At 36.8% G+C, this 26,509-nt stretch overlaps 1 protein-coding gene across 4 annotated transcripts in view; it reads left to right on the top strand.

The window, feature by feature from the left end:
• The window catches only part of LOC145678831 (chorion peroxidase-like), a 73,481-nt gene that overhangs the window by 31,685 nt on the left and 15,287 nt on the right, over window positions 1-26,509 (top strand). For all 4 annotated transcript variants that reach the window (XM_081749377.1, XM_081749379.1, XM_081749380.1 and 1 more), the window contains exons 3-9: window positions 30-288; window positions 8,711-8,922; window positions 10,824-10,997; window positions 15,241-15,434; window positions 17,691-17,883; window positions 22,681-22,878; window positions 23,452-23,596. In XM_081749377.1, coding sequence (XP_081605503.1) covers window positions 30-288; window positions 8,711-8,922; window positions 10,824-10,997; window positions 15,241-15,434; window positions 17,691-17,883; window positions 22,681-22,878; window positions 23,452-23,596 — 1,375 coding nt within the window. The remainder of the gene's footprint in view (window positions 1-29; window positions 289-8,710; window positions 8,923-10,823; window positions 10,998-15,240; window positions 15,435-17,690; window positions 17,884-22,680; window positions 22,879-23,451; window positions 23,597-26,509) is intronic.

The raw sequence follows: 26,509 nt of genomic DNA, 5'->3' as shown, positions 1-26,509 counted from the left end.
TTTCCTAACCAATAAACTGTTATTTTCAGATGCAAGAACTCGAGAGGCAAGATGCAAGTCGAGAGCACGTTTCTCATCCGTAGACTTGCACCAAATTGTCAACATGTACCGGAATCAAATCCAAAATTTACTTCTGGCCCAATCCAAGATGCATCAAAATGGATATGTTGTAGAACAAGGAACGCCAAGCTTTGGCCACTTCAGGAACACTTATGCGTCTAAAGAGAGCAACGAACTGGCGATGAAGGCGATGGAAGTTGTTCTGGCAACATTACTTGTCAAGGAAAAGTGAGTACTCATTCTGTTAGCTATTAGTTCTGGATCTGTCAGTAATTGAGAATAAATATTATACAATAGAAAGGATCACGCACTAAAACTTAAATTTCATCCAGTAGATGTCAACAGCTCGGCGTTTAACTTCTAACGGAGAAATGCGTAACTTCTAACGGAGAAATGCGTAACTTCTAACGGAGAAATGCGTAACTTCTAACGGAGAAATGCGTAACTTCTAACGGAGAAATGCGTAACTTCTAACGGAGAAATGCGTAACTTCTAACGGAGAAATGCGTAACTTCTAACGGAGAAATGCGTAACTTCTAACGGAGAAATGCGTAACTTCTAACGGAGAAATGCGTAACTTCTAACGGAGAAATGCGTAACTTCTAACGGAGAAATGCGTAACTTCTAACGGAGAAATGCGTAACTTCTAACGGAGAAATGCGTAACTTCTAACGGAGAAATGCGTAACTTCTAACGGAGAAATGCGTAACTTCTAACGGAGAAATGCGTAACTTCTAACGGAGAAATGCGTAACTTTCCGTTTCAATAGTAGAAAATAGTATATGAATAACTACCGCTGAAGTCAGTAACCCGTTAAGATGTTGATGTATTTACTTACCTTGGCAGAGATAATCATCTCGATCAAGCTCGCCTTTATGAAGACATTTGTGAGGTGGGTTGAGTGCTACAGTGAAATTTAGCTATGTCGAAGCAAAATTGCTCTGTCGGCTCCTAGTTTTTCATTGGCCATGCTCGCAGTGGATAGTCTCCCTTATTTTAATTCAATCTTCAGCACTGGCTGCTTTGCCATTCAAGCTTTAGATTACGTTATCCATATTATTGCCCATATTCTGATCATTAGAGACCGGATGTTTAGGCATTAAAAACCTGGAAAATAGGCAGGCAAATAGGCACTTGAAATTTAAAAAAATAGACAGTAAAATAGGCACTAAAATGTAACTCGAAATAATGAAGATAAATACTCGATAAAATTAAAGTCGTCATAGATATAGTTCAAGAATATAAGAACATGCCTATTTGTTAATATCTTAGTTTTATAATATATATATATATATATATATATATATATATATATATATATATATATATATATATATATATATATAAACCGATGTTCAAAATATTTATGAAGTTGAAAAACAATGCTGTGAAGGATCAAGGAAGCAGAATTGTCTTCAGTGGTGTATTTAGGAGGCTATCGGGCTCAAGCTCCCCCCGAAATAAATTTGTTTTTCGCATTCCACGTACAACAATAATCCTTCTTACCATTTCTAAGAATGTCATTGACTTTCCATTTTCTTATGCTCTTTGTTCAGAAATAATACTGTATTTGTCAAATTTCATTCCGTGTAAGAACAGCGTCCTTTTGTTCTTTCTTTCTTTCGTTCTTTCTACTTTTCTCTTTCTTTTTCTTGGCGTTACTTTTTCATTTCGCCTATCACACTTTATCGACCGTTGTCAGTTGTGATTTAAGTCTTGCAATTCTTGCCATTATAACTTCAATTTATGCATAAATTAAAATGTATTTAATTTTCAAACTCAGGTGGGCAATTGCCCACTTCCTTCCTTGTGTTGGGCATAGCCCCTCGAAACAAAATTCTAAATACGCCATTGGTTGTCTTCAACATTGGGAGTGGGCAGATCTGAAGCTTATTCTAGAGAAGGGAGATGATCAGATTCATCTACCGTAATACGAGTTTCAACTGTTGTAGAGTATATTATATATTAAGCGATGTAGATGAAGTAGTAGTACATATCAGTATTACAAATCACTGCCGTGATTACATTCTGAAATCTGAATACATGCATATTTATAATTGGTATGTTTCTAATTAGAGATCCACGTTAAAATTGTTTTATAATATAAATAATGACTTCCCGAAAATTATGAAGAAAAAATATCAATTATGTATGACTCAACAATACTCTTTGAGCAAAATGATGATAATCTCAATAACATTACAGGAATCGTTACAAAAATCTGACGCATGTCTTATACTCTTTAGTTATCAGATGTAACCTTAAGATTATGTAGAAAAATATTCCAGCAATTGAATTTTTTATATTTTTTATTTATTTATTTATTTATTTATTTATTTATTTATTATTTATTTTTTTTTTGCTTACGAAGCATTCTCTCTCAAAAGAAAATTTGGGAAATACGGAAATACGTAGGAACAAACGGAACAAACCATGGTTCGAACTAGCAAAGAAGACAAAACGCAAAATTACGTTAGCTACAAAATTCGAATGAAATAACTACACAATTTCGTAGACATCAGGCGGGAAACTTTCAAAACTTTTAGAACAAAGAAACGCGATTTTTTGAAAGCTAAAATTAAGGAACTTGAAGATAATAGTAAAAAAATAAAAACATTTGCGACATGTATAAGGAGTTTTCTCAACGAATTTAAGAAAGGCTATCAACCTCGAGATTGGAACAGTTCTCACTCATATATATAGCATTTTAAATAGATAAGATTTCTTTGACGATTTGCTTAACACAGCCAAAACCTAATGTGCGTGGAGAAAGGGAGATACACACCGCAGAACCGTATATTCAGGAACCCAACCGAATACAAGAGAAATCGCTATAAAGAAATTAAAGAAACACATCTCCGGGTGTAAACGAAATTCCGGCTGAGTTAATTTTAGCTGGAGGCGAAAAATTGTGAAACAAGATACACAAACTCATTCTCCTTATCTACAACAAGGAAGAATTGCCACAAGAGAGGAAAGAATCATTCATTGTTCCAATCCACAAGAAAGGCGACAAAACTAATAATTATCGAGGCATCTCTCTTCTGTCAGCATCCTATAAAATCCTTTCAAACATTCTATTAGCAAGATTGACCCCATACGCAAATGAAATTATTGGAGATTATCAGTGTGGATTTAGACGAAATCGATCAACTATCGACCAAATATTTACCATTCGCCAAATACTCGAAAAAAAAGTGGAAATACAATACCCCGGTACATCAACTATTTATTGATTTTAGAGAGGCTAACGACTTGGTTAGGAGAGAAACCTTTCACAACATTCTTACAGAATTTGGAATACCGAAAAAGCTAATTAGATCAATTAAGGTATGTTTAAATGAATCCCAAAATAAAGTCCGGTTAGGAACTTTTTTTTGCCACGAGCTTTCACGTCGAGAATGGCCTGAAACAAGGAGATGCGTTGTCGCCATTATTATTCAACTTTGCTCTGAAATATGCTGTAAGGAAAATCAGATAGCAACCAGGGCCTAGAGCTGAGTGGTGTTCACCAGGTTATGCGTACGCTGATGTAAATTTAATAGGGGATGATAGGAGAACAATAGAAAGAAATTCAGAAGTCTTATTAAACGCTTGCAGGGACAAGGGTTTAGAAGTAAATGCAGAGAAAACTAAATACATGGAAGTGCGTCGGGACCGTAATGTGGCAAATTATGAATGCGTTAAAATATTAAATAACACTTTTGATGAAGTGGATAGTTTCAAATATCTAGGATAAATATTAACAGACGAAAATCATATTCACGAAGAAATTAAATGTCGACTAAAAACAGGGAATTCGTGTTATCATTCAGTTCAAAATCTCTTGTTGTCGCGAATTCTGTCGAGGAATTTGAAGCTTAAAATATAAAAGACGATAATCATACCTGTTGTTCTGTGTGGTTGCGAAACATGATAGCTTACTCTGAGGGAAGAACATAGACTGAAAGTATTTGAGAACAAGATGCTCAGACGAATATTCGGACCCAAGAGAAACTGGAATGGGAAATTGCGGAAACTTCATAACGAGGAACTACGTAAATTATATGGCTTACCAAATATTGTTAGGGTCATCAAGTCTAGGAGGCTTAGGTGGCCAGGACATACAGCCAGGATGGAAGAAAGTAGGAACGCCTTCAAGGTTAGCGGTAAGACCAATCCGAAAACGACCATTAGAAAGACCTAGGGGCAGATGGGAAGACAATATTAAGATGGATCTTGCAAAAATAGGAATACAAAGTAGAAACTGGATCCACGTGGCTAAGGATAGAAGTCAGTGCAGAGTTTTTGTGTACGCGGCATTGAAGCTCCAGGTTTCATAGGCTACAGTCTTAGCTTTCGAAGCATGAGTAGATGCCTAGGCTGATACTACAAATAGATGAAATGCGCATTTACTGAAAAGATGGGTTCTACTGACATTGAATAGTCTATATAATCTTCGTTGAGTTGAATTTCAGTTTATCGTCCCTTTCAGCAGCGAGGCTATATGAGACGTGGACCTACCGATTAACTTGGAATCCGAACCACATGAGTTCCCGCCGTTAATTGAACCCGGGTCTCCTGCGCCAAAGGCGCGTACGCTAACCGCTTAGCCACGGAGGAGCTCTATCTAATCTTCGTGTGCTAGGGCCTAGAGGAGAGGAGGAGATAAGATTTCATATCAGGTTACATCACGCACAGTCGCAAGCCTTCATTTTCACTAAGAATGGAAAAGTCAAGAGAAACCAATTTCATCTCACTTTCCTTTGTGGTAGTTGGACACAAATCACACTTATCTGCAAAAAGCACTTTTCAAATCAGATTATTGGGAGAGCTTCAAGTTCCAATGTTGGGGGGGACATGTCACCCCATTTCCCCGGAATTTGTGCCCGTGCCTACAGCTGAGACAACTTTCCAGCATGGGGAGAGGGGCACATCTTCCTTTGGCATTTATTGCAATTTCTGCCCAAATAGCGGAAGTGGAATTAATACATATTGATGAGACTAATAAACGCACTACAACTCGAAGTTCAGTTTGAAATACTACAGAATAAGATTCTTTCTTTAAAAAAAAAAAAAAAAAAAAAAAAAAAAATGGAAAAGCCAAGAGAAATGAATTTCATCTTACATTCCTTTGTGGCAGTCGGACACATCATCACTTATCCCAAAAAGCACTTTTTAAGTCTGATTATTGGTGGGGGACATGTCCCCCTCGTCCCCCGGGATTTGCGCCAGTGGGCCCAGGTGCCTAGGCGGCGATTGCCGCCCATAGGGGGGCAAATAAAAATTTTAACGAGAGGTCAGGAGGAATAGAAAAACTTTGGGATAACTATTCTGAACAGCCACGGCGGCAATCAGCATACATCAAGCTCTTCGAGTTTCATTAAAATTTCTTTGCAGCTCACATCCCCTTTAAAATAGAATGGGTCATGCCAGCTTCAGTCATGTCGGTTCAAACAAAAACGTTAGTGAAATGATCACGCTTCCTATCGCAGAATATAAAAGGAAACCGAAAGTATACTGGGGTGACAAGACAATTCTTGTTTAGTTTTCTTGGCCTAGGAAAAATAACAATTTGAAACTCAACAGAAAGAGATCTGTGGTCACTTGTAATATCACGGCATCCCATCGTCGCCTTTTTAACAGGGTCCCGTGGTTTTGGCATTGAATCATTCATAAGCGTTTTCTTTCATATTTCAGTAGTTGCCAATTTTATCAGCCAGGAAGTCTAGGCACGGTCAGTTATTCAGTCACTGTGAGGTAATGTATGTCATTATCACAGTTTTGAAAATCACCATGGGAACTGAGGTTAGTATTATTGTAACGAGTGGCTTATAAATTGACTTCTTGAATCTACAGCATTGATAACTGAAAAATTACTAAATTCTTTCTATGTAGGTGTTCAAGTAAAACTGTGGCTGCTGTTGAATCCGGGTTACTGTAAGACATGAGTACACAAAAATCTGAAATAAAATTACGTAAATCGAAATGGAAAATGTATTAACACCACTTTCTGGTAGCAATATTAAGATTTACTATTGATAATTTCTTTCCTGATACTTTATCATGTCGCAACTATATTAGGTAATTCCATTACGACCAGCCCGTAGACCTATATGTGCACACGACTTGCAAATACACCCAATCTGGGTACTTGACATAGTTCGTGTACCACAAGTGCTTACTGATAATGTCCTTATGAGAATACTTTGTCGTGCTTGTTCCGGAGGATATATCCTCCCGAAATATATTTTGGGGTTACGTGCAAGGGCCGCTGTTTTACAGTTTATCGTATCCCTTGTTCACGAATACTGAAACCACCAGTGCAGACTTTAAATTAATTTGACCATAGTTCTCTCTAAACTATTTACAAATCTCGGCAATCCCAAGGAAAGATGAAAAAAGTTAATCTAATGATTACTGTGTTCTCAAATATTGTTAGATAAAATATACCCTGATTCTATATTATGATCTATATTGATTATATTAGTACGGTGTGGCTACTAAAGAAATGTGCTTTATCTAAGACAATATAGTGAGAGTTTGTGGGGAAACAGTGGGCAGTTTGGGTAGTGGTAGTTGGGGGATTAAGAATTCGGGGCAAACACAATATCAGCCACCGGGGCCAGCTAGTAGCTAGTCCAACCCTGATTGGGACGTTCACATAAATTGTGTACCATTAAACCTCATTCAGGTGTTTGTTTTCGACAGTCTCGTCGAGGAAGACTGAACTCTCTTGCATATTGGACATAGCAATCTCGTACATCCTTCTTTTTGCATTGAGTTGCAGCCCCAATCCTGATTCATTCTTGTCAATATTATTCTTGTCGATTGCTCCGCTTTGGCTCAGCTTGGATTATCATAACATCACATTGGACCTGAGATTACTGCCTGCGATAACCCACATTTTATTGAGTCTTGCAGCACATCAGATTTGGATGAGCTTTAATTTTTGTACATGGACGTCCTTACTCGTACTTTCATTACCTTACTATTTTTAACTGCCGGTATTAGTTTTATTGCTGTTTGATTAATTTTGCCTTTAATGTTTCGCATTTAATTACCTTTAGTACTTTTTTCAGTTTTATTTCTACTAATCAAAGCTAAATCCACATTAATCTCTACGAGCAGTACCACACCAGCAAAGATTCATGATTTTAACATCCGATCCGCTGTTGGTGTATTTGATCTGAATTGTCTTTCTACCTTCTGCTACATGCTGTGACATTTGTCCATAGTTTTCCAGTTTCGGTGTGTTCATGCTGCCCTGTTCTGAACTTTAATTTTTCAGATCATTTCTTGTTAGATTTTGTCTTGAAGGGACAAATAGGTCTTGTTGCTAGCGCATCCATAAAATTTCCTACTCTAAATTGTAATCTGGGTTAATTATAGTTAATTCTATTTACATCAGAATTAGCAACAGAAAAATTGCTTTAAATCACCTGGTCGATCTGCGCCAATATTAATTTTGCTTTCTGGATAAATATGGCATGTTTTCAAAAATGTCCCTGTAACTACTGTGCTTCTGAGATTCCAGCGTGCCCAGCAACCCTTTACTAAGTCCTAAATGTCTGCAGAATTTCAAATCTACTGCATACCATATCCATACTTATCCTAACTCTTCTTATGAAGGAGCTCCTTCATGGCTAAGCGGTTAGCGTACGCGTCTTTGGCATGGAAGATCAGAGTTTGATTCCCGGCGAGAGCTCGTGTGGTTCGGATTCCACGTTAATCACTAGGTCTCTCATATAGACTCGCTGCTGAAAGGGACGTTAAACTTAACTGTTAACGAAGATTTTCTGAAGTAGCTAGGTTCTATAGTAACTTTCTACAGTAGGTCTTACAGCTGTTTTCGGAAATTATAGAGATTCTGTTAACCAATTATGTCAAACTAACGATGAAACTTTTGAATTATGCAGACTCTACACTCATTGTAATTTTGACACTCTTATTACAAAGAAAATAGTTTTATGCGAAATAAGTTACAAATTTTGAAATTTGAAATCTTAAAACTTCTACTCGCAGAATAAATCCTAATAACTGACATTAATATCGTGCGACAAGACTTCTGTATACGGGAGTATATAATTCTAAAACTGAGCGGCAACATCTGATTGGTATAAGGTTATTCAATTGGTAATGTGGCTCTAATCGATTTGTGCGTGTTATGCAATTAATCTTCCGGGCTACAATTTTACATAGGAAAATTTATTTCTTAAATTTGCCTTTGAGAAACCTTATTCAGACTTACTAACCGAACATCCATAAAACTCAACAAGAGCCTAGAATGTGTATTAAGGTTTAAATTCATTTAATGCAGGTATATTTTATCCTGGCGGGTCCACTAGAAGCGGCACGAGTGGCATTTAATTTCCGGAATTTGTAAACCATGAAATGCACTTAGGCCTACATATGGTATCATGCGAAAGCGTTGAGTTTGGTTTACCAAAACTGGAGATAACACTGTTTATATATCAGTTTAGTGCCATTATACATAGTTTAATAAATGTTAGATAATTCTGCCGCCTAATTATAGACCAGCTCGAGTACAATCTTTGATTCATGCTTATCCAAGAAAAGCTTTCAAAGAAATTTTGAAAATTTGCAGTGATATTATGAATAATGCATAATAAACAATGCCTTAACTACAGTACTATTTTTTTTTCTGTAGACTTGGTTTGACTAAAGAAGACCTTGAAATTGGTTTGGATGGCTACGAGTTGAAGTCTACAATAATGGATGATACATGTCCACCAGATCCTCCGTGCAACCACGACTCTATTTACAGAAGTATTGACGGTTCCTGCAACAACGTGAGGTCTCCCCGTTGGGGAATGGTAAGAGCTCCACTGCAGAGGATTCTACCACCAGCGTACAGCGACGGTAAGTAAACAAAGCAATATGGGCTTAAGCAGTAATTAGTTTTTAATGTAACGAAAAATTTTTAGTCTAGACTCAAAAACTAGGCGGGAGTAAGTTACCTTTTCAATTCGTAACGAGGTAGAAATTAGGGATGGGCAAAACCGGTTTCTATAAAAACCGACATTTCGGTTTTCTCCAAAAACCGGTTAGTTTTTTTTTTTTACCGAAACCTGTTTCGGTTTTCTCCGAAACCGGTTCGGTTTTCACGGAAACTGGTTTCGGTGAAAACTTTTCGAAAACACACACTATTTGTGGAAATGGATTCGGTTTCCGAAGAACGAAACCCCATTCTGGTCAGAAATAGAACAAATTTTGGAAAAAACCGAATCTGTTTTGAAGAAAACCGGATCAGGTGAAAAGCCCAACGGGTTTCGGAGAAAACCAAAACCAGTTTTGAAGAAAACCGGTTTGAAGAAAACCGAAACCGGTTTTTTAATTTTCAAAACCGGTTTCGGTTTTTCTAAAAACCGGAAACCGAAAACCGGTTTTTGTGCCGACCACTAGAAATATGTTTGAGACGAAAGAAATTCTTATGGGAAACACTAGCTCATTCAAGTCTTCGATCTCTACCTTACTGTTAAGATTTAGTGGGAAAGCTATAAATTGTGATTGTGCGAACACAATGAAGAACATGTGTAACATTACATTAAGGCATTTTACTCGAAAGCATTAAATCTGAAGCGAGTTTGTGTAAGAAACTTATTTCTATAATTATATTGTTACAAGTAGGCACTATAGTCTACCATAATTCGTTTGATAATTCCGTATTGGTTTTCTATTGTTGACTTGGTCTGTTCGTTACTTTTGCAGCGTAATATTAGATTCTTAACAGGGAAGGGGGAGGTATATTATTTGTACGCTGTTTTACACAACGTATCCTATAAGTTCTATGAGCAGTTCTGAATTCTGTAAATATTTTATAAAATGTAGTTTTATCGGCAAATCACACTTGAAATCAACCAAAGGAACATGTGTATAATAGAAACAAAATTGCTTTCTTCCCTATAAGATCTTAAATTAGTATAACAAGTAAAATGACTGAACAAAATGCTATTTCAAAACGCGTGAAACCTTCAAAATTTGCTCTTACCTAAATTTGCTTGCTAATGATGTTACCAGATGGTAGAGAACATAATTGCAGATGGTACTGAATCGCTGGTTTGAACCTGTCATAATCAGTAAATTTAAACTTTAAGTTTACACTTACGTTCATAATTTGATCTTAGTAAATCATGCTATATTAATTTTATGAAAATTTTTTCAGAAGAAATACTATTTATAAGTACTGCTGAAAAAGAACAAATTATTAAAGAACTTACCGGTAGTGTAATATTCTTATTTGGAAAACATTTACGCGTCCTTAGTTATATAAGAAAACAAAAAGAATAAATCAATCTCAACGCAGACACATCTTAACCAACTTCTCAAACGACCAAGATACAATTCTTTCCTAAAAGTAAATGAGAATGTAGGCAAAGGTCTTGAATTTGTGCTTCTATGGGTTTCCATAGGCAAAAATGCAGCTCTATATCTCTGGACGAATTGTAGCATTCACTATTCATTGTATGCCACAATCTCTACACTAAAACGGGAGATTTCCACACTTAACCCGCAGTAATAAAAGTTCTCAACAGATCAGCGGCCTGCCATGATTTACGGGTACATTGGCGTGCTGCTTCCCGAGATCAAGGATTGAATTAAGTGAAGCAGGCAGTGTGAACTTTTAGTATTTTATATTATGGCAACATGAAAGAAGAAATTTTTATAAAATATTAGTTACCTTTTACCCGCTCTGTAGTGATTTGAAAATTACTATTTTTGTTTAGCTTGTAATGTTACTTCATGAACTTTCCTTTTTATAGGAGTTTGGGGTCCAAGACTGTCTCAGAAAGGAACAGAGCTCCCCAGTCCACGATTAATAAGTACAAAGATGTTTCCTGATGAGAATAAACCCCACAAACACTTAAATCTAATGCTGATGCAGTTTGGACAGTTCATTACTCACGACATATCAAATGCTCCATCATTTAACTATGGTAAGTACTAAAAATGTATTAATTAGCGTACATAAGGGTAGGAGATTGGTAGTAAAACTTTCGTAAATTCATATAAATAGGATACATAGTATGGAATAGTTCCCAATGTGAAATAACTAGTTTGATATGTTACTACTGAGAGAAATTGAGCTCAAGGACCTGGACTAGAAACAACCTTGTCTCCTCAATAATTTTAGACTAGTCTTTTTAAATTTATACCTTGGCGTTATTTTATTTTTCTTATTGAAGGATGTAATTGAGTTTTTGTTACAAATGTTCTTGTTCTTCAGGGGCATTACAATTCAATTTGCGTGAAAAATTAACGCCTGAAGTGTATCCAATTACGGAATAACCCAATATAAAAAGCTATGAATTAAAACCCAAGTGAACATGTCAGCTATGAACAAGTAATATATACTTTGTATGTTAGATTTAATGAATTTTGGGCACTGGCAAATCCAAGCAAGAGCTAATTGCCAGTTCGTTCTCTCCTTACTCAATATGCCCTTCCACTGTCACAATAAGGGCACAGTAAAAAGTAAAATGAAGCTTAGTTTTCGTTACGTATATTAATGATATTCAGTCTTAAAAGCATTCAAAATGTTTAGGATTAAGGAAACACAACATTGCGCCAACTTTGTCGTTATCTAATATTCATATGAAAATTCCCCCCCCCCCAAAGATCCAGAAATAGCTAGCTGATCACTGCATTGAAATGGATTAGATATGCCCAGCGTTTAGAGCTCAAAATATATGTTTAACAGCAAAGTAGTGGACCGTAGGAAAAACTTGTTTGATACTTTAATCATAAATTTTTTTGAGAACTCTGCAAGAAACTTGCATAAAAGGAGTATATGGTCGGGTTTGGTCTTTGAGTTTCGGGTAGAACTGTGAATTTCGAAAAGGTACTGAGGGTTAACCCATAGGGTACAATATTTTTGTTAGGCATCAATCATAGCCACATGAAAAAAGTTCTTTGCACCGAATATCAGGATATGGATTGGATTTTTGTTACACAGAATCCAAACTTCGAGCCCCAGGACGATCGATCGGCCCTTTTTTTTTTTTTTTACTAAAAACTAGCGATTTTAGATAGGGGATACACGTAACAGCCATACAAATTGTGCAGTGTATCTATTGTATGGATTCGATGTATTTTGGTACACAGATTCCAAATTTCGAAATCCCAGGACGATTGACCTTTTTCAGTTTGGTTTTAGGGCAAAACACCTGCCTTACGTACCAAAATTCGCTGTTTTTTTTTTTTTTTTTTTTTTTTGCCATAACGAAATGTTCGATTGTCTTTCTAAATTTGGATTCTGCTTAACAAAATCCATAGAATCCATGCCCTGGGGTCTGGTCTACAGATTTTTCTGTGGGGCTGTAAAATTGTTTCAGAAACTCGAATACGCCTTTCTTTCACGATTCTGTTCAGCAATTAGTTGTACCAACTCAGTGTTCGGTAAACAAATTTGTAAAACTCTTGGAAATTTTCCTATCTAATACAAAAACCTAAGGTGCTTCTCTTGAATATCATGGCAGTTAGACATATCAAGTTCTAGTTTTCGTTGGGTATGTCGGCAGCGTTCTTCGAAACTTTAAGATATGTTTTGGAAATATGTATAAATTGGGAGTTGTACGTGTACCCCATGGTACATCCAAACTCCAATAGGGTATAAATTTTGTTTGGAGTGAGTGTTTTTGTTAGACCTCGGTGAATGTGTGTCGGTATTGTTTACAAAGGGAAATTTTTCGAACCCCTTGGCACCCCAAACCTCATAGGAATGTTTTGGTTTGAAACTACTTTCGAGGTTATGAAGCCTCGGCAATTTTTTCGAGATTGTAGCATACAAACCCCACACCTCTATGGTATCTTTCCTCACATTTCGGTAGCCATGTGTACAGAGTTGCGGTTCTCGGTAAACAGGTATCCGTAATGTTCTTTGCATTTCAGGCATAGGTTTAGATATTTAAAAATGAAAAAATTAGGTACCCCATGGTACCCCCGAACCCCATTGGGGTATCCACCTAGTTTTTGATAAAGTTTAAGCCTTGGTAACTACCTTTTCCAAGTTTTAACCGAATCCAAGATCCATACGCGACAGTAAACTCTCTCCAAGAAAGTCTAACAGTGACAGATTTCCTATTGGGTCTCTACACCATGGATTGTCGTGCGATAGCATCAAGGTGTTGCTAATTTTCGTTCAGCACATTAACTGTATTAGTCTGCAGTTTTATGCGTATAACATTCAATACTAGATGTCGTAATGTTGTAAACTCGAAACTGTGTAAGGGAAACTGTTGAAAATAAATTTCATATTGTAGCGCTGAAGGATATCCTCCAGTTTTAAAAAATGAATAGCGAATACTGCTCTTGTAAAATTGTGTACTTAGTGTCGCCATAAGGAAAGTGTTGGAGAACGTAATTGTAGACTGAAGATTACCACTACTTACTTAATCGAATCTTAACCACTAGCGGATCCGGAAGATTAGTTTGGGGAAGGAATCACCAGGACAGTCAACGTACACTTGAGGTCCGGGCGTAAAGTCGCCATAGAGCCTACATATTTTAAGGGCAAAATATTTAAGCAAATTTATATATTTTGCTACTATGACCCCTAATATTAACTGGAGCCTAGGTCATATCTTCCCGAGCAACATACACATTCAAAAAGCCATCCTCAGTCCACTGCTGGATGATCTAAGTGCCTTTTCACAACCATTTTTCAGACAACTTTTTCCCCACTGCTTCGCAGTTTGATTTCATTACAACACCTTATTCCAAAAATGCTTCTTAGTTTATCCTTGTCTCTTGGTATCTAGTTCTAGAAGTGGAAGGATGGGATATTGGCTCACAATTTCCGCGTTTTTGGATTATCTGGAAACTAGTTGCAGAATGCGTCGTACAGTCAACGTGCGCTCTATACCTTGTCAAGTACCTTGAAACTAGATAACACGCTAATTTTACATAATTCTATGCTGAGAATTCCATTCGAATCTGTATAGTGTAATAACCATCCACCAGTGTCTTGTTTAACGTCCAGAGCTTATAGTTTGAAGCTGACTGGATGGATGAACAAATTAATGAAATGTAGAACGAGAGTCCTAAGAAATCACGCACATGGTTTCATCCACAACTAAATTGACGCCAGCTGAGCACAAGAGATAAGCGCTCTACCCGTCAGCCACCATAATCTCCAGTGTACTATCTGGAAGTAAATAGTACTAGCAGGGCGCAAAATTTTCGGTCGCCATAGGCGACTAGAAATTTAGAGCTGGCTACCAATGTTCAATAGGAATGGTTTCTGCGTGAACTCTCAGGACTGCGCAGTTTGTTTCGCACGAAAATAACTATCACTGAGTGAGAATGAATCTTCACAATGGAATGTAAAGTCTTCACAACGGACGTGGAAAACGCAGAATATAAGTTTTTCTTCATTGACGTTGAATCACACTGAAAAAGATTTACAGTGAAAACTTTATTATGAGATTCCCAAATTTGCTTCCAATTGTCACATTTTGTTCAACTTAACCTGTGGGTACTGCTTCATATGAGAGAGGCTTCGACAGTCGCAACAAAGTTAAGACTGCCTACAGGAATTCACTGAAGACTGACCTATACTAAGGATTTGCTGACAATTTCCATCAATGGCCCTTCACTTAAGAACTTTGATCCGAAAACTGCAATAGACAGCTCGTACTTCAGAAGAGAGAGAGAGAACAGTCACAGTCAGTCTTAAAAGGTACATTATTTTATAATGTGTATGAATTGTGCAGTTCAAAATTGATAATCCTGAATCGAATTGTCTGGCTTTGAAATTTTATGCCCTGATGTAATCTTGAGTTTTACTTTTTTTAAAAAAAAAAAAAAAAAGCCCTGGTGGAGTGGGGAAGACTTCTCATTTGTACGTGAGATACTGGCGACAATAATTTTTGGATTGGCGAGTGCGTCTGACTTTGAAATTTTGCTTCCTGGTATTAGCCAGTATTTCATAGAATACATATGTAAAGCTGTTAATGTGAGCTTCAAACCTAGTTTTAAATTGTCTATAGATAATTTTGCTAATCATTGTTCATAAAGTACTTTCCATAGAGGAATTATTCCTTCTAATACATAAGTTTCTCTAGCTTTAATAAAATTTTATCCAAAATTAGTCTATTATACTGATTTCTTCACTAATTCTAAATCTGTTCACATCAGCTACGAGGTTTCCTGATCTTAAAGAATTAAAAATACTTACAGGTGATGGGACTGGAATATCCTGCTGTACTAAGGATGGAAAGCAACTGCCAACAGAAGTGCACCATTTTGCCTGTTACCCAATCGATGTTCCTAATGAGGACGAGTTCTTCAAACCATTTCATCAGCTTTGTATGAACTTTGTTCGATCCAGTGTTACTCCGCGATATGACTGTTCTATGGGATATGCTGAGCAGGTAACCTAATTATCTAATTACTTCTGTAGCTGTTATTTAAAACTATTGTTTCTTCATTAAAGATTGTAAAATTCTGTTCATGTAAGGTAGAGCAATTATCGTACACGGAAATTCTTTCCAGTCACCTTTTATTATAAAAGATCTTAAATACAGAAATATATTACAATAAGTAGTTCCTCTAACAATTATAGGTAAGAAAGTGAAAGGAACCCAATGACCAGGCGTCGTAGGGCTTTTGCAGGTGAGGTCCCTCTTTGACCGGGCGTCGTGAGAGGGGATAAGTTTTGTGCGATTAGGTCTCTCGGTGACCGGGCGTCGTGAGAATAGGGAACCCAATTGTCGGGCGCCTTAGGGCTTAAGGATAGATATCTCTCAATTAACCAAGCGTCGTGACAGGGTAAGGTAAATCCAATGGCCTGGCGCCTTAGGGCTTTAGGTGGTTTGATCAACCTGGATAGATTGATGCTTGTTGAGGCGTGCTCCTGTCTTTTATCCTAAAATGTTGGCTACCTTCGGTGATCTCCGTCCTGCCGACTGCTGGCGATTGTGGGAGACTCCTCTTCGGTGCTGTCGTCTGCGTTATATTTGTTTACTGTGAACACGTTCTCACGATATTAAGACATGCGGAACCTCACAGTATTGTCAAAGTAAACAATCTAAATTAAATCTAATTTACAACCTACGTAGTTTGAGATACACTATAGCTGTAATATTCCGATAAAAATTAGTTTTGTAATATGAAACTATTGTAGACTATCAAAGTATGGAAGTTCAGTATTTTACAGCTTTCAGTTTTTTTTTAAGGCCGGAAATAGAACCTTTTATTTTTCGTGACTGCATCCGTATAAACAAAAGTTTCCGTGTGAAACTACGGGATAGACTTCCAAACTCACGTTTAGTAATACATCTAACTACTGGTTCTAATAGAGAATAAAATCAGAACTTCTTCCTCGGATGATGAATGTTATTGCCTGCTTTCACTGATTTTGCTCAATCTAGATTAATTTTGGAACCGGAAATGGTAATAGAAGTTTCACTTTCATTACAATAGGAATAAAATGAGCTATTCTTGCGGTACTGAATTCTATATTTTTAAAAAGGGCTTGTCGCTATCTATTTTATTCATTATGCGATCGGTGTTGTAGCCGAAAATCGTAATGTTCTCCACCTCCAGTTTGAAAAGTTACTCTCGACAACTCACTCGAAACGCTGAATCTGGAGTTTTTTTTTTTTTTTTTTTTTTTTTTTTTTTTTTTTGGCAAGAGGAAATAAGTATCGAAACTGGAAGTTCTAGTAAAATGTAACTAATCCTGGATTTGATAGTGTTGTAGGTGATAATAGTATGTAGTCTTAAGATGCTGAGTAGAAGGGAAATGCATGTCACGATCTGGTAATAAACAAGAAAACTAGAAATAGTTTTCTACCAGTTCTGTTTGAATAGTGGGTTAATGGAAATTCATATTAAGTTGCAAGAAACTGCTTCTCAATCTCCTTGATATCTGTCGACATACATAATTCTATAAGACTTTAAGCAACACAGTTTGAAAGTGGGAAAACAAATTCTTTAAATCTGACAATCACTTTATACTGTGTTGAAACTGAAAATTTGTAGAATTTTAGGACTTCCCGTTTCAATAAAGTATTAAGGAAATAGGGGAAAAGTTTTTGGTACGCTGAATCCGTTCCGGATAACAGCTTCCTTTTAACCCTCTTAATGGGCGGACTATGCGATGGACGTAGCAGTTGTAAGATTTCACAAGCCTAGAAATAACTTTTTTTTTCTTAGAGTAGACTTTGGAAAAAAAATGCTATTCAACAAACCTTTCTGAAGCACCTTTCTGCACCCAAATAGTTAAGTCTTGCGATCGTGAAACTAAATTACACCTTAAAATGGTACTGGGCAAATCGGTAAAATCGAACTATTTTAATTCCAGTTAATATTAGAGGACAGTTCCCCATAGAGCTGTTGAAAAAATGCAGGTATCAAACTTTTCTCAATCTCTCATTCACTGGACTCCCAACGAAGTTTGTATTTTGTAACTGAGCTGAGACTATTCTTACGTTCAAAATGTTTTGTCTGCAGATGTCTTTTTGTTTTGTCGCTACGTTACCATGCAGATCCCTACTCCAGACATCTGGTGATAAGAAAATCTCTGACTACATTATATAGGATTTATACTGTATAAAAGGTTTAGTTGTATGACTTGGAGCTCTACACTAAATGAATAAATTGTACCTAAATTCGATTTCTTTCAGATGAATCAAGTCACTCATTTCCTGGATGGTTCTGCGATCTATGGATCTGACGTGGAAACTACAAATACCCTTCGCACTCACGTCGGTGGAAAAATGCGAGTGTTCACGGATTACGGACGAGAGTTGCTCCCTCTGAGTCCAGATAAGCATGCCTGCCTCACAATGGAGAAAGGATCAGCATGTTTCTTTGCAGGTAAAATTTGTCAGGAGCGCCTTTTGAAACTTAACCTAATTATCGAAATTATCGCATAAAGGATATAATCTCAGGTATAAAAGAATTAAGTTGGAGATTATTACTGTAACTAATTTCAAGAAATGTCTCGATGGTACTTTAGCTGATAGCAAGAAAAGGAAATTCTTTAACTTAAAAATTAGTTCCTCTATCTTTATCTGTTGATGGTGCTTGCAACTAATACGTCATAGTTTGCATCTCACTTTTATTGATTAAATTAGTAGGCCTACATAGTTCTGGTTGCAGTTTAGCAGTGGTCAGATTCTGAGGCAAAATTTTCAAATTGCGCATTAAAGTAATGATTATTAGTTTGAAAAAGTCAATGCTTATCAGATCCTTTGCAATTTGTTTTTGAAAGGCAATTTTAAGTTTCAACAGCTTTGAAATGTGTGTAGTCCCAGAAGCACCCGATCTGACGTATAGATGGTGGCTATAGTTTGAAAAACTATTTGAAAGTACTAACCTTACAAAGCTTACGTTTAAAGACTCTTAGGTTGTATAGCATTTGTTTGGTAGCCATCAATATTAAACTTTCAGTGAATTTGTAAAAATGGGTCATCGCTATGCGACTTTCATTTGAGACTTCCATCCAATCGGTATCAAAGCAAAGCTAGATTCTATTCTAGAAGTCTTCTCAACAGTTTACAACAGTAGAATATTGTATGGCAAAGTTTAAACCAGACCTACGAGCTGCAAAAACAAACATCTCAGTGGTCGACCAAATTAGGTATACCACGCAAAATTTGAAGAAAATTCACAAAATGGTATTGGATGACCATCAGTTGAAAATGTAGGAGCTACCACACATGGTAGGCAGTTCAAAAAGTGTTGTATATCTCATATTGAGTGAGAATTTCGAAATGAGAAAGCTGGGCGTGAGATGAGTGTTTCCTCACAATGGAACAAAAACAGCGATATTCCATCGTCGTGAGGATATTTCGATAGTGTTTGAAGCTTCACAGCAATAAAGAATTTCCAGCGTAGATTCATAACCATGGATGAAACATGTGTCCATAACTTCATACCTGAGATGAAGTCAAAACAATGGCCTGAAAGGGACGAATCGGCTCCAAAGGAGGAGACAATGCCATCTGTCAATCATGGCGTCAAGTCTTTAGGATGCAAATGGAATTTATCTTAAATTAAAAAACAATGAACGGCGGCTATTATACATCGTTTGAGTGGTGAAATAAAAAGGGCCGCTTGTGGCGAAGAAGTTTCATAGACAATACAAGAGTTAACTTACCAGTTATCACGATGGCCGAAATCAGTTAGTTCGAATTCCTTCCCCACGCAACCTATTAGCCAGATTTAGCCCCCTTGGGTTTTCTTTTCGAACTTGGAAAAATGGCTGTGGTAAGACAGTGGTGCCCACCCCCTCATGGACATGACGCACCCCCCTTCAATTGCCTATCCGTAGGTGTTCCATGAAAAAAAAAATATTTTCGATTAATTTTTACACCCCCTCAAACATATTTATATAGATTTTAACCCTCCCAAATATTTCATGACGCAGTTTGCGTCAGTCCCCCCTTGTGGGCACCCCTGGGTAAGACATAGTAACAATGAAGAGGCTTTTTTTGAGAACCTCGATAGGTCTCACTATAAACAGAACATCGAGGCTATTGAACAGTTAAAAAAAAGAGTATGGAACTAAAAGGAAACTATTGAAATTTCCCCAGATTTTTTGTTTGCTTTTAGATCGAATACTTTAGGGACTACCCTCGTATATGCAAATTCAATCTCAGTTGTTAGCGCAAGTAAGTTTTTCAAAACTAGCTATTAGATGTATGTAGCTAAAACTACCAGTCTGCCATTACTAGATTAATTTTAAGGAATCGATCAAATTTTTAGAATTTTTAACTTGGTATGTCATGTAATTGACTGGAAAATGTAGCATTCTACTCCAAATTCATTCAAATCTTGTCCTGAACTTCCCAGTTCTTATCCCTTGCTCCATTTGCTTCACCGATAAAGATCTGTGAAATAAATGTAAGAAGTTCATAAACTTGCTTCTAGTCCCTGTATTGGACGCCATTAATTCTAACAGATTGGTTTCAAACTGATTGAGTTTAAGCCTCTGGAGGACTGCATATAATTGTGGCTAAATTTCAACTTTCTTACCCGTAATATGGAATGCCAAAAATTTACACATGTAACGTAAGACTATGAAACGCGCGTTTTTTACGCGCTACCTTAGCAAACTGTTTTAAGTTGGTCACAAGTAAGCGGGTGAGGGTAGATTTCATACTTTCATAGTAATTTCATAGTTACCCCCTTCATTCGCTCAGTTGTTTCGCAACGTGAGTAACTTTTTATGGATTATAGTGTGGCACATTTTAATCTTTCCACCGAAATCTCACTGAAGTAATGAACCAAACAAAATCTCAAATAGGAAATAGAAGTTTCTATACGCACTACTACAGGGTGTTCGGAGTTTGGGATATAACTTTTGAACCTGAAGTGATACACATTATGGTTATACCAAAATGAAGCCTTGTTCATGCATATATTGTTAAACTAGGAAGCAACGATTGAAGTACACTAGGAACCAGTGTTGCCAGATGTAACCGAAGGTGTAAAGCATTTTTTTTTTTTTTTTTTTGAGACATGTAAATTGACTCGTAACTCATACGTATGGATGTTCTGTCGTTCATTTTCAGTTTTAGTTGGAGTACCTTGGAACTATTGAGCAGAAAAAAATTTCCACCGATAACTAATCGCATGAAGCCTCTGTAAGGGGAACTAGAGAAACCGTGGTTTTCATAAATTAACTCTGAATTGGCAACCCTGCTTATATTTCTGTGCATTAAAAGGTGTTAAGGATTTGTCTACATTATGCAATTCCTGAAAACAACTTTGAAATTATCATGATAAAATGTTTACTTACATGCACCCGGCAACACTGCTATTAATTTCTGTTGCTATTTAAAGCAAGAGATCCCAAGAACAATTCTCGAACTATTCAAGACCTGGAAACTAACATTCGCAGTGCCATTGACAACATTAACACTTCTAATCTTCGTAAAGTTATTGCCAACCTGGTGAAACGTGTGAACCAGGGTTTGAATCATAACAGGGGACACTCGCAGCATCCGCTGTAGAGCTGGTAACTCATTTGTGATAGCAGTGTTGCAGGGTGCATGTAAGTAAACGTTTTATCATAATTTTTTTCATTGTTTTCAAGAAGTGAATGTAGACAGATCCTTAACACACCTTTTGATGCACTGAAACATCAGCAAAGTTGCCAATTCAGTGTGTTAATTTATGAAAACTACGATTTCCCTAGTTCCCCCTTAGAGGCCTCATCAAATTAGTTATCGGTGGAAATGAAAAATTCTTTTCTGCTCAAGTTTCAAAGCCACTCCAACTAAAACAAAACTAACGACAGAACATCCATACGTATGAGTGGTCAATTTACATGTTTCGCAAAAAAAAAAAAAAAAAAAAAAATACACCTTCGGTTACATCTGGCAACACTGTAGTTCCTATTGTACTTCAATCGTTACTGCCTAGTTTAAAAATATATGCATGAACAAGGCTTAATTTTGGTATAATCATTATTCGTGTATCACTTCAGGTTCAAAAGTTCTATCCCAAACTCCGGGTTGCATTGTATATTGGACACCCTGTAGTTATTGCGTCAACGTGTTGAGCAAAGGTTAATTTACTGTCAAATGTAACTCCTAGGTCTTTGATAGTATTTGGCGTAGATAAGCAAGTGGCACTTATTGTATAGGTAAATTTAATTGGATTTTTTCCTCGTGAAAGTAATTTACATTTTGCACACATTTAGGCCTAATTTATTATTACACCATATTTGAATTCTGTCTAGATCCTGTTGAAGTTTTACAAAAATCGAATTTATTTTGGAGTATAATTTGAGTCCGTCGGCAAAAAGAACTAAGCTTTAACAGAGAAACATTAACAAGAAACAGACCTACATTAGATTCTTGAGGGACTCCCGATAGAGTATTGAGCTTGAAAATTGCCGGTAATATAATCGTTCAGGATTAATCAACTGGAACTCTCACCAGCCCTCTTCGAGAAGATTTTTTTTTATTTTGGAATTTAATACTTGTATAGTTAGTTGTATATTCTATGCTATTACTATCTTGTGTATAAAGTTCAAAATAAACCAGAATAGCACTTAATTTAAATTCAAAACCATGTTTTCATTAACTACAAAAGCCAATCACTTTTTAAAAAAATTACATAATACAAACTTCATTTAACTTACATTCTATATTTAAATCTAGGAGTACAGAATAAACTCTGGTTTTTCATAACACGCTGGACTGGGGGCGCCTGGAATTCTAGCCCCGGGCTCTTACAATCCACGCGACGGCCCTATACTCTCTCCAGCGAATAGGTAATTAGAACTCAAAAGAATGCTCATGTGACAGTGTAATCATGCTGTAAATGTTTTTTTTTTCATAAGGACTATCCTTACACGCACACGTGCACAAATGTATCATTATGCAAACATTATAATTAGTTCAGACTTAATTGTTTTTTTTTTTTTTTTTTTTTTTTTTTTTTTTTTTTTTTTGCTCATTGTAAACCATAAATAATGTAGGGTGCTAAGTCCTAATTGAAGTAGCTGCTGACAATGTTCTTCTCCCCTTGGAATCTGAATTTAATTCAGTTGCTAGAGCCCTGTCTTATGTACTTTCATCTAAGTTGGCCACTTTTGAAGAGAAACAAATAATGGCATAAAAGTTTTTAAAATTATAATAATGTAAAATAATCTTTCAGGTGATTCAAGAGCAAATCAGAAGATAACATTAATTGCGGTTCACCTACTGTTCCTACGAGAACACAATAGATTGGCTACAGAACTCAGCAAGATCAATCCTCATTGGACAGATGAGATGCTGTTCCAAGAAACCAGAAGACTCATTATCGCCTTTCTCCAGCATATCACGTACGCCGAATTCTTACCATTGGTGATAGGTAAGATAAAGTAACAAATCTACTAAAAGTAGAATTGTAACAGACCTGTAAATGTAGTTTATAAAGCGAACTAAATAACTTACACTATTTCGGGTGTAAACTCTAAAATTGAGCACAAAATTATATTGACTGATGCAGAATTTTCTGCACAGAATTCAGTAACTGAAAAGTCAGAACTTACTTTACTTGAAAAATTGAGGTCGTGACTTAAACAGTGAATCAGATTAGAGTATAGTCACTGCCATAAAAAAATGTAATTTGTTACACTTGTGTAGTCTACATGTATTTCACTTTAAATAGCACTTCTACAGGTGTTAAATTTGTTCCATATTTAGAATTAGGATAAATTATTTGCGATAATAAACAGAGTAAATAATAGAATGATTGTAATTGACAACTTACTAGGATTTAACAGTAATCATAACTGTTCTAACTTTTTATACGTAATTATTTTTAATGGCAATACCTAACAAGTTTGGTGAAAACTTGAAGCTAAAAATCTGCAAGTGTTAATTTAGCTAATAAGTTAGTCCCAAGCATGAAACAAAGCAAAAGTTTTGAAATTTTCTTCAGGTGACCAAGCGATGGAAGACTACGATCTAAATATCCGTCACGAATACTCCTTTGATTATGATCAGAACACGAATCCATCAATAACAAACGAATTCGCAGCAGCAGCCTTCAGATTCGGGCATTCCACTGTTGATGGGCGATTGAGGTAAGCATTTGTGGCAAAGGCTTGTTTGTTATAAAAAAAAAAAAAAAAAAAAAAAAAAAAATTAAATCAATGATTGGATTGTTTCCGTTCTCCAGTGTTAAATAGAACTAATTTATGCTTTTCCCCGCAAAACTTACCCACCCAATCCAGTAAGTTTAAGTGTAATTTTAGTTGCGTTGCGTCACGAGAAAAGTAGCTTTGATATCTTACTGAAAAGCAGCGCGTTAATGTAACATAGCTTAGTTCAGAGACAGTGTCTTTTGTGAGTCTTTCAATAAAGGTGAGAAACTTGTCATATTATAAGTGTGGAGGATTATATCTACAGGCTAAAACTTCAACAGTACGTAGTAAATATATATTCAAACTGTAGGTGTAAAGAGTGGGCCGCGGTGGCTGTGGTAGAGCGTGCACTTCTGGTACATGGGGTCCCGGGTTCAAACCTTGCTCCCGCAAAGTGAACTTAATGGTGCACAAACACCGTGTACTTGTTTCCTCAGCGTTCTCCTGTCTCCACCCACTTTCATTCCACCATTTCATTCATTTCTCATGTCTCCTTTAGCCTAGCCGGCATAACCGTACGACGTAAAACTTTCTTTTTGGAGGTGTAAAGAATGTAATTTTCCTCGGGCCAGCGATCTTTCCACTCTTTATCCTAAGTCGCAGTTTTCATTGCACTTCCTTCCCTACATCTTGGTTGATATATTTCAGCCCCGGTCATTTAGATTTTTCCTTCGATTTTATCCAGAATCAATAGCGTGATTCCTCTATCCCTTAGCTGTGAAGGCATTTTCTCTTGAAATATTCAGTATACATTTCGTCATATCATTTCAAATATTAGATTCCTTAACCATATACTTACTTCCCCATAGCTCATTTCAAAGGTTTCCGTTGTCTTAACTCTTCAGAGTTTCTCACATCCATACGACATGCTCCATAAACTTTTTTTTATAACTTAGTTTGTTTCTGGTTTCCTTTTCATTCATAGCAGGCCGCAAAACGTTAAAAGTATGAGGCTGGGAATTGCGAATGATTCAAATTTGCTTCTGGCTTAATTTTGTTACACTGAGTGCTACAGAAGGGGCTCCGTGGGCACAGAATATTCTGATGCACTCTTTAGGAACGCCGTTAAAGCAGACCCTCAAAAGCGATCGTGGCAGTACATACGAGTTAGGCATAACACATCTTTCGGCGGATCTGTATAATCAGTAAGGTGGGGAAAGACTGATACGTGATCACATCGGCTAACAAGAATCACAATAGTTTCCCCCCATTCGATTCACGGGGGGACACTATCAAACACAAAAGTAACTACTTTCCCACGATAGCAATTTTTGAAGCTGACAGCTTTTTCCTGGGCTTTCTTTCACCAGGCAAATGCCCGGATAGTACGGATCGCAAGTTCCAGACAGCTTGTTTCCTCTTCCCGGATAGTTTGTTCGCCGAAGAAAAGACATCCCTAATACGTGACGGACTAAGGCCGAACATCCCGGTGCTACGAAGAAATATGTATAAGTAAATTAACTAGTTAGAATATATGCAATTTTGAGGTTATGACAACATGTTTGCTACATCGGATTGTCACTAGAGACAAAAGTACGTAATCTGATAGTTGTAAAGCCTCGGTGGTTAGAATAATAGTTGGATAGTGAATAACTTAGTTTCCTAAATCCTCTTCATCCAGTAGTGTTGCTGGTATCGGCGATCTATGCTGAGATTAATGTCACTCATGAGGTGAAATAATCATTGCTGATTAACTCCATGCAATGTACCGCAAGCTAACCCGCAAGCATTCGGCACTGGTAAACACAGGTCTTCATGTATGACAATGTTGTTACATGGTGCACACTGATTTGCCACATAAAACCCTTTCAAATTAATGGTATTTCCTGATTTCTCAGTACCTCCTCTTCGGAGTTTTATCACTTAAAGAAATTTCTTAATTGTGTGGTGAAACATGTAGTTGAAGACTCTTTCGCATCGTAGACTCCAGGCTAATTTCGTCGTTGACTTCCCTCAGCCAAAAGTTCGTGATTCCAGTCTGTGACAACTTTAAACCAGACATTGCATTTTTTTTTCTCGAAGCATCACCTACGATGGAAATGACTGCGGGTGGACTTAGTAAAAGTGGAAGTAATTGGAACACTGGTTGAGACCTGTATACTGGGTGGTACGATGGATACAAACTTACTACAATTACAGTATTAAAGCTTATTGCTACGTCAGAATTAAAATGTTACTCTTCCATGTAGCAGTCATCAGATAAGGTGTAACCTCAACAGTGGAAAATATCGGTGGCCTATGTTAATTTTCCGCGTACGGTTTTCCGTAAGCTCATAGCTAGACTGTTTACTACGGTGAAAATCTCGAGTGGGTGCACCCCGTGTGATAAGACACTTGTTTGTGAAATTCCATGCAGATGATGCAGATAATCTCAGCAGTCGCAGACCTACATGCTCTGAAAAACTCCTAGGAAAAAAAGTGGAAACGGATCCTCACTTGTTCGTGTAAATTACAGTAAGTATACAATACACCAGTGAATTTCTGCGCTTCCGCGCAGTTGGTAAGGTTGTTACATAGGCTGACACATGAGTGGATAACTGTTAATAAGGATCGCAGTCTGCATCATGAGGATAGGGAATAATTTTTTCCTGCATAAAATTCACTATGAAAAATAGCCTTTTGCTTTATCAATTTAAACTCGAGACAATCATTACCGTCTAAGGGCACTTTCGAAAACCTCTACCCGCAAATATTATTACTGTTATTTTCCTGATCTACCATCTCTTCTAGCATTTCGATAGTGTATTAACTTCCTTGATGACCAGGTTACATACGGTTGAGGACTTCGCATCACATTAGTTGATCGCAAAAGTTTCGCTACACCAGATATAGTACTCGTAACTTTTCGATCTT

Source organism: Thermobia domestica, chromosome 2, assembly GCF_964235325.1.
Source record: "Thermobia domestica chromosome 2, izTheDome1.hap1.1, whole genome shotgun sequence".
In the NCBI taxonomy this organism is placed as follows: Eukaryota; Metazoa; Arthropoda; class Insecta; order Zygentoma; family Lepismatidae; genus Thermobia; species Thermobia domestica.
This window is presented reverse-complemented; position numbering and strand designations above follow the sequence as displayed.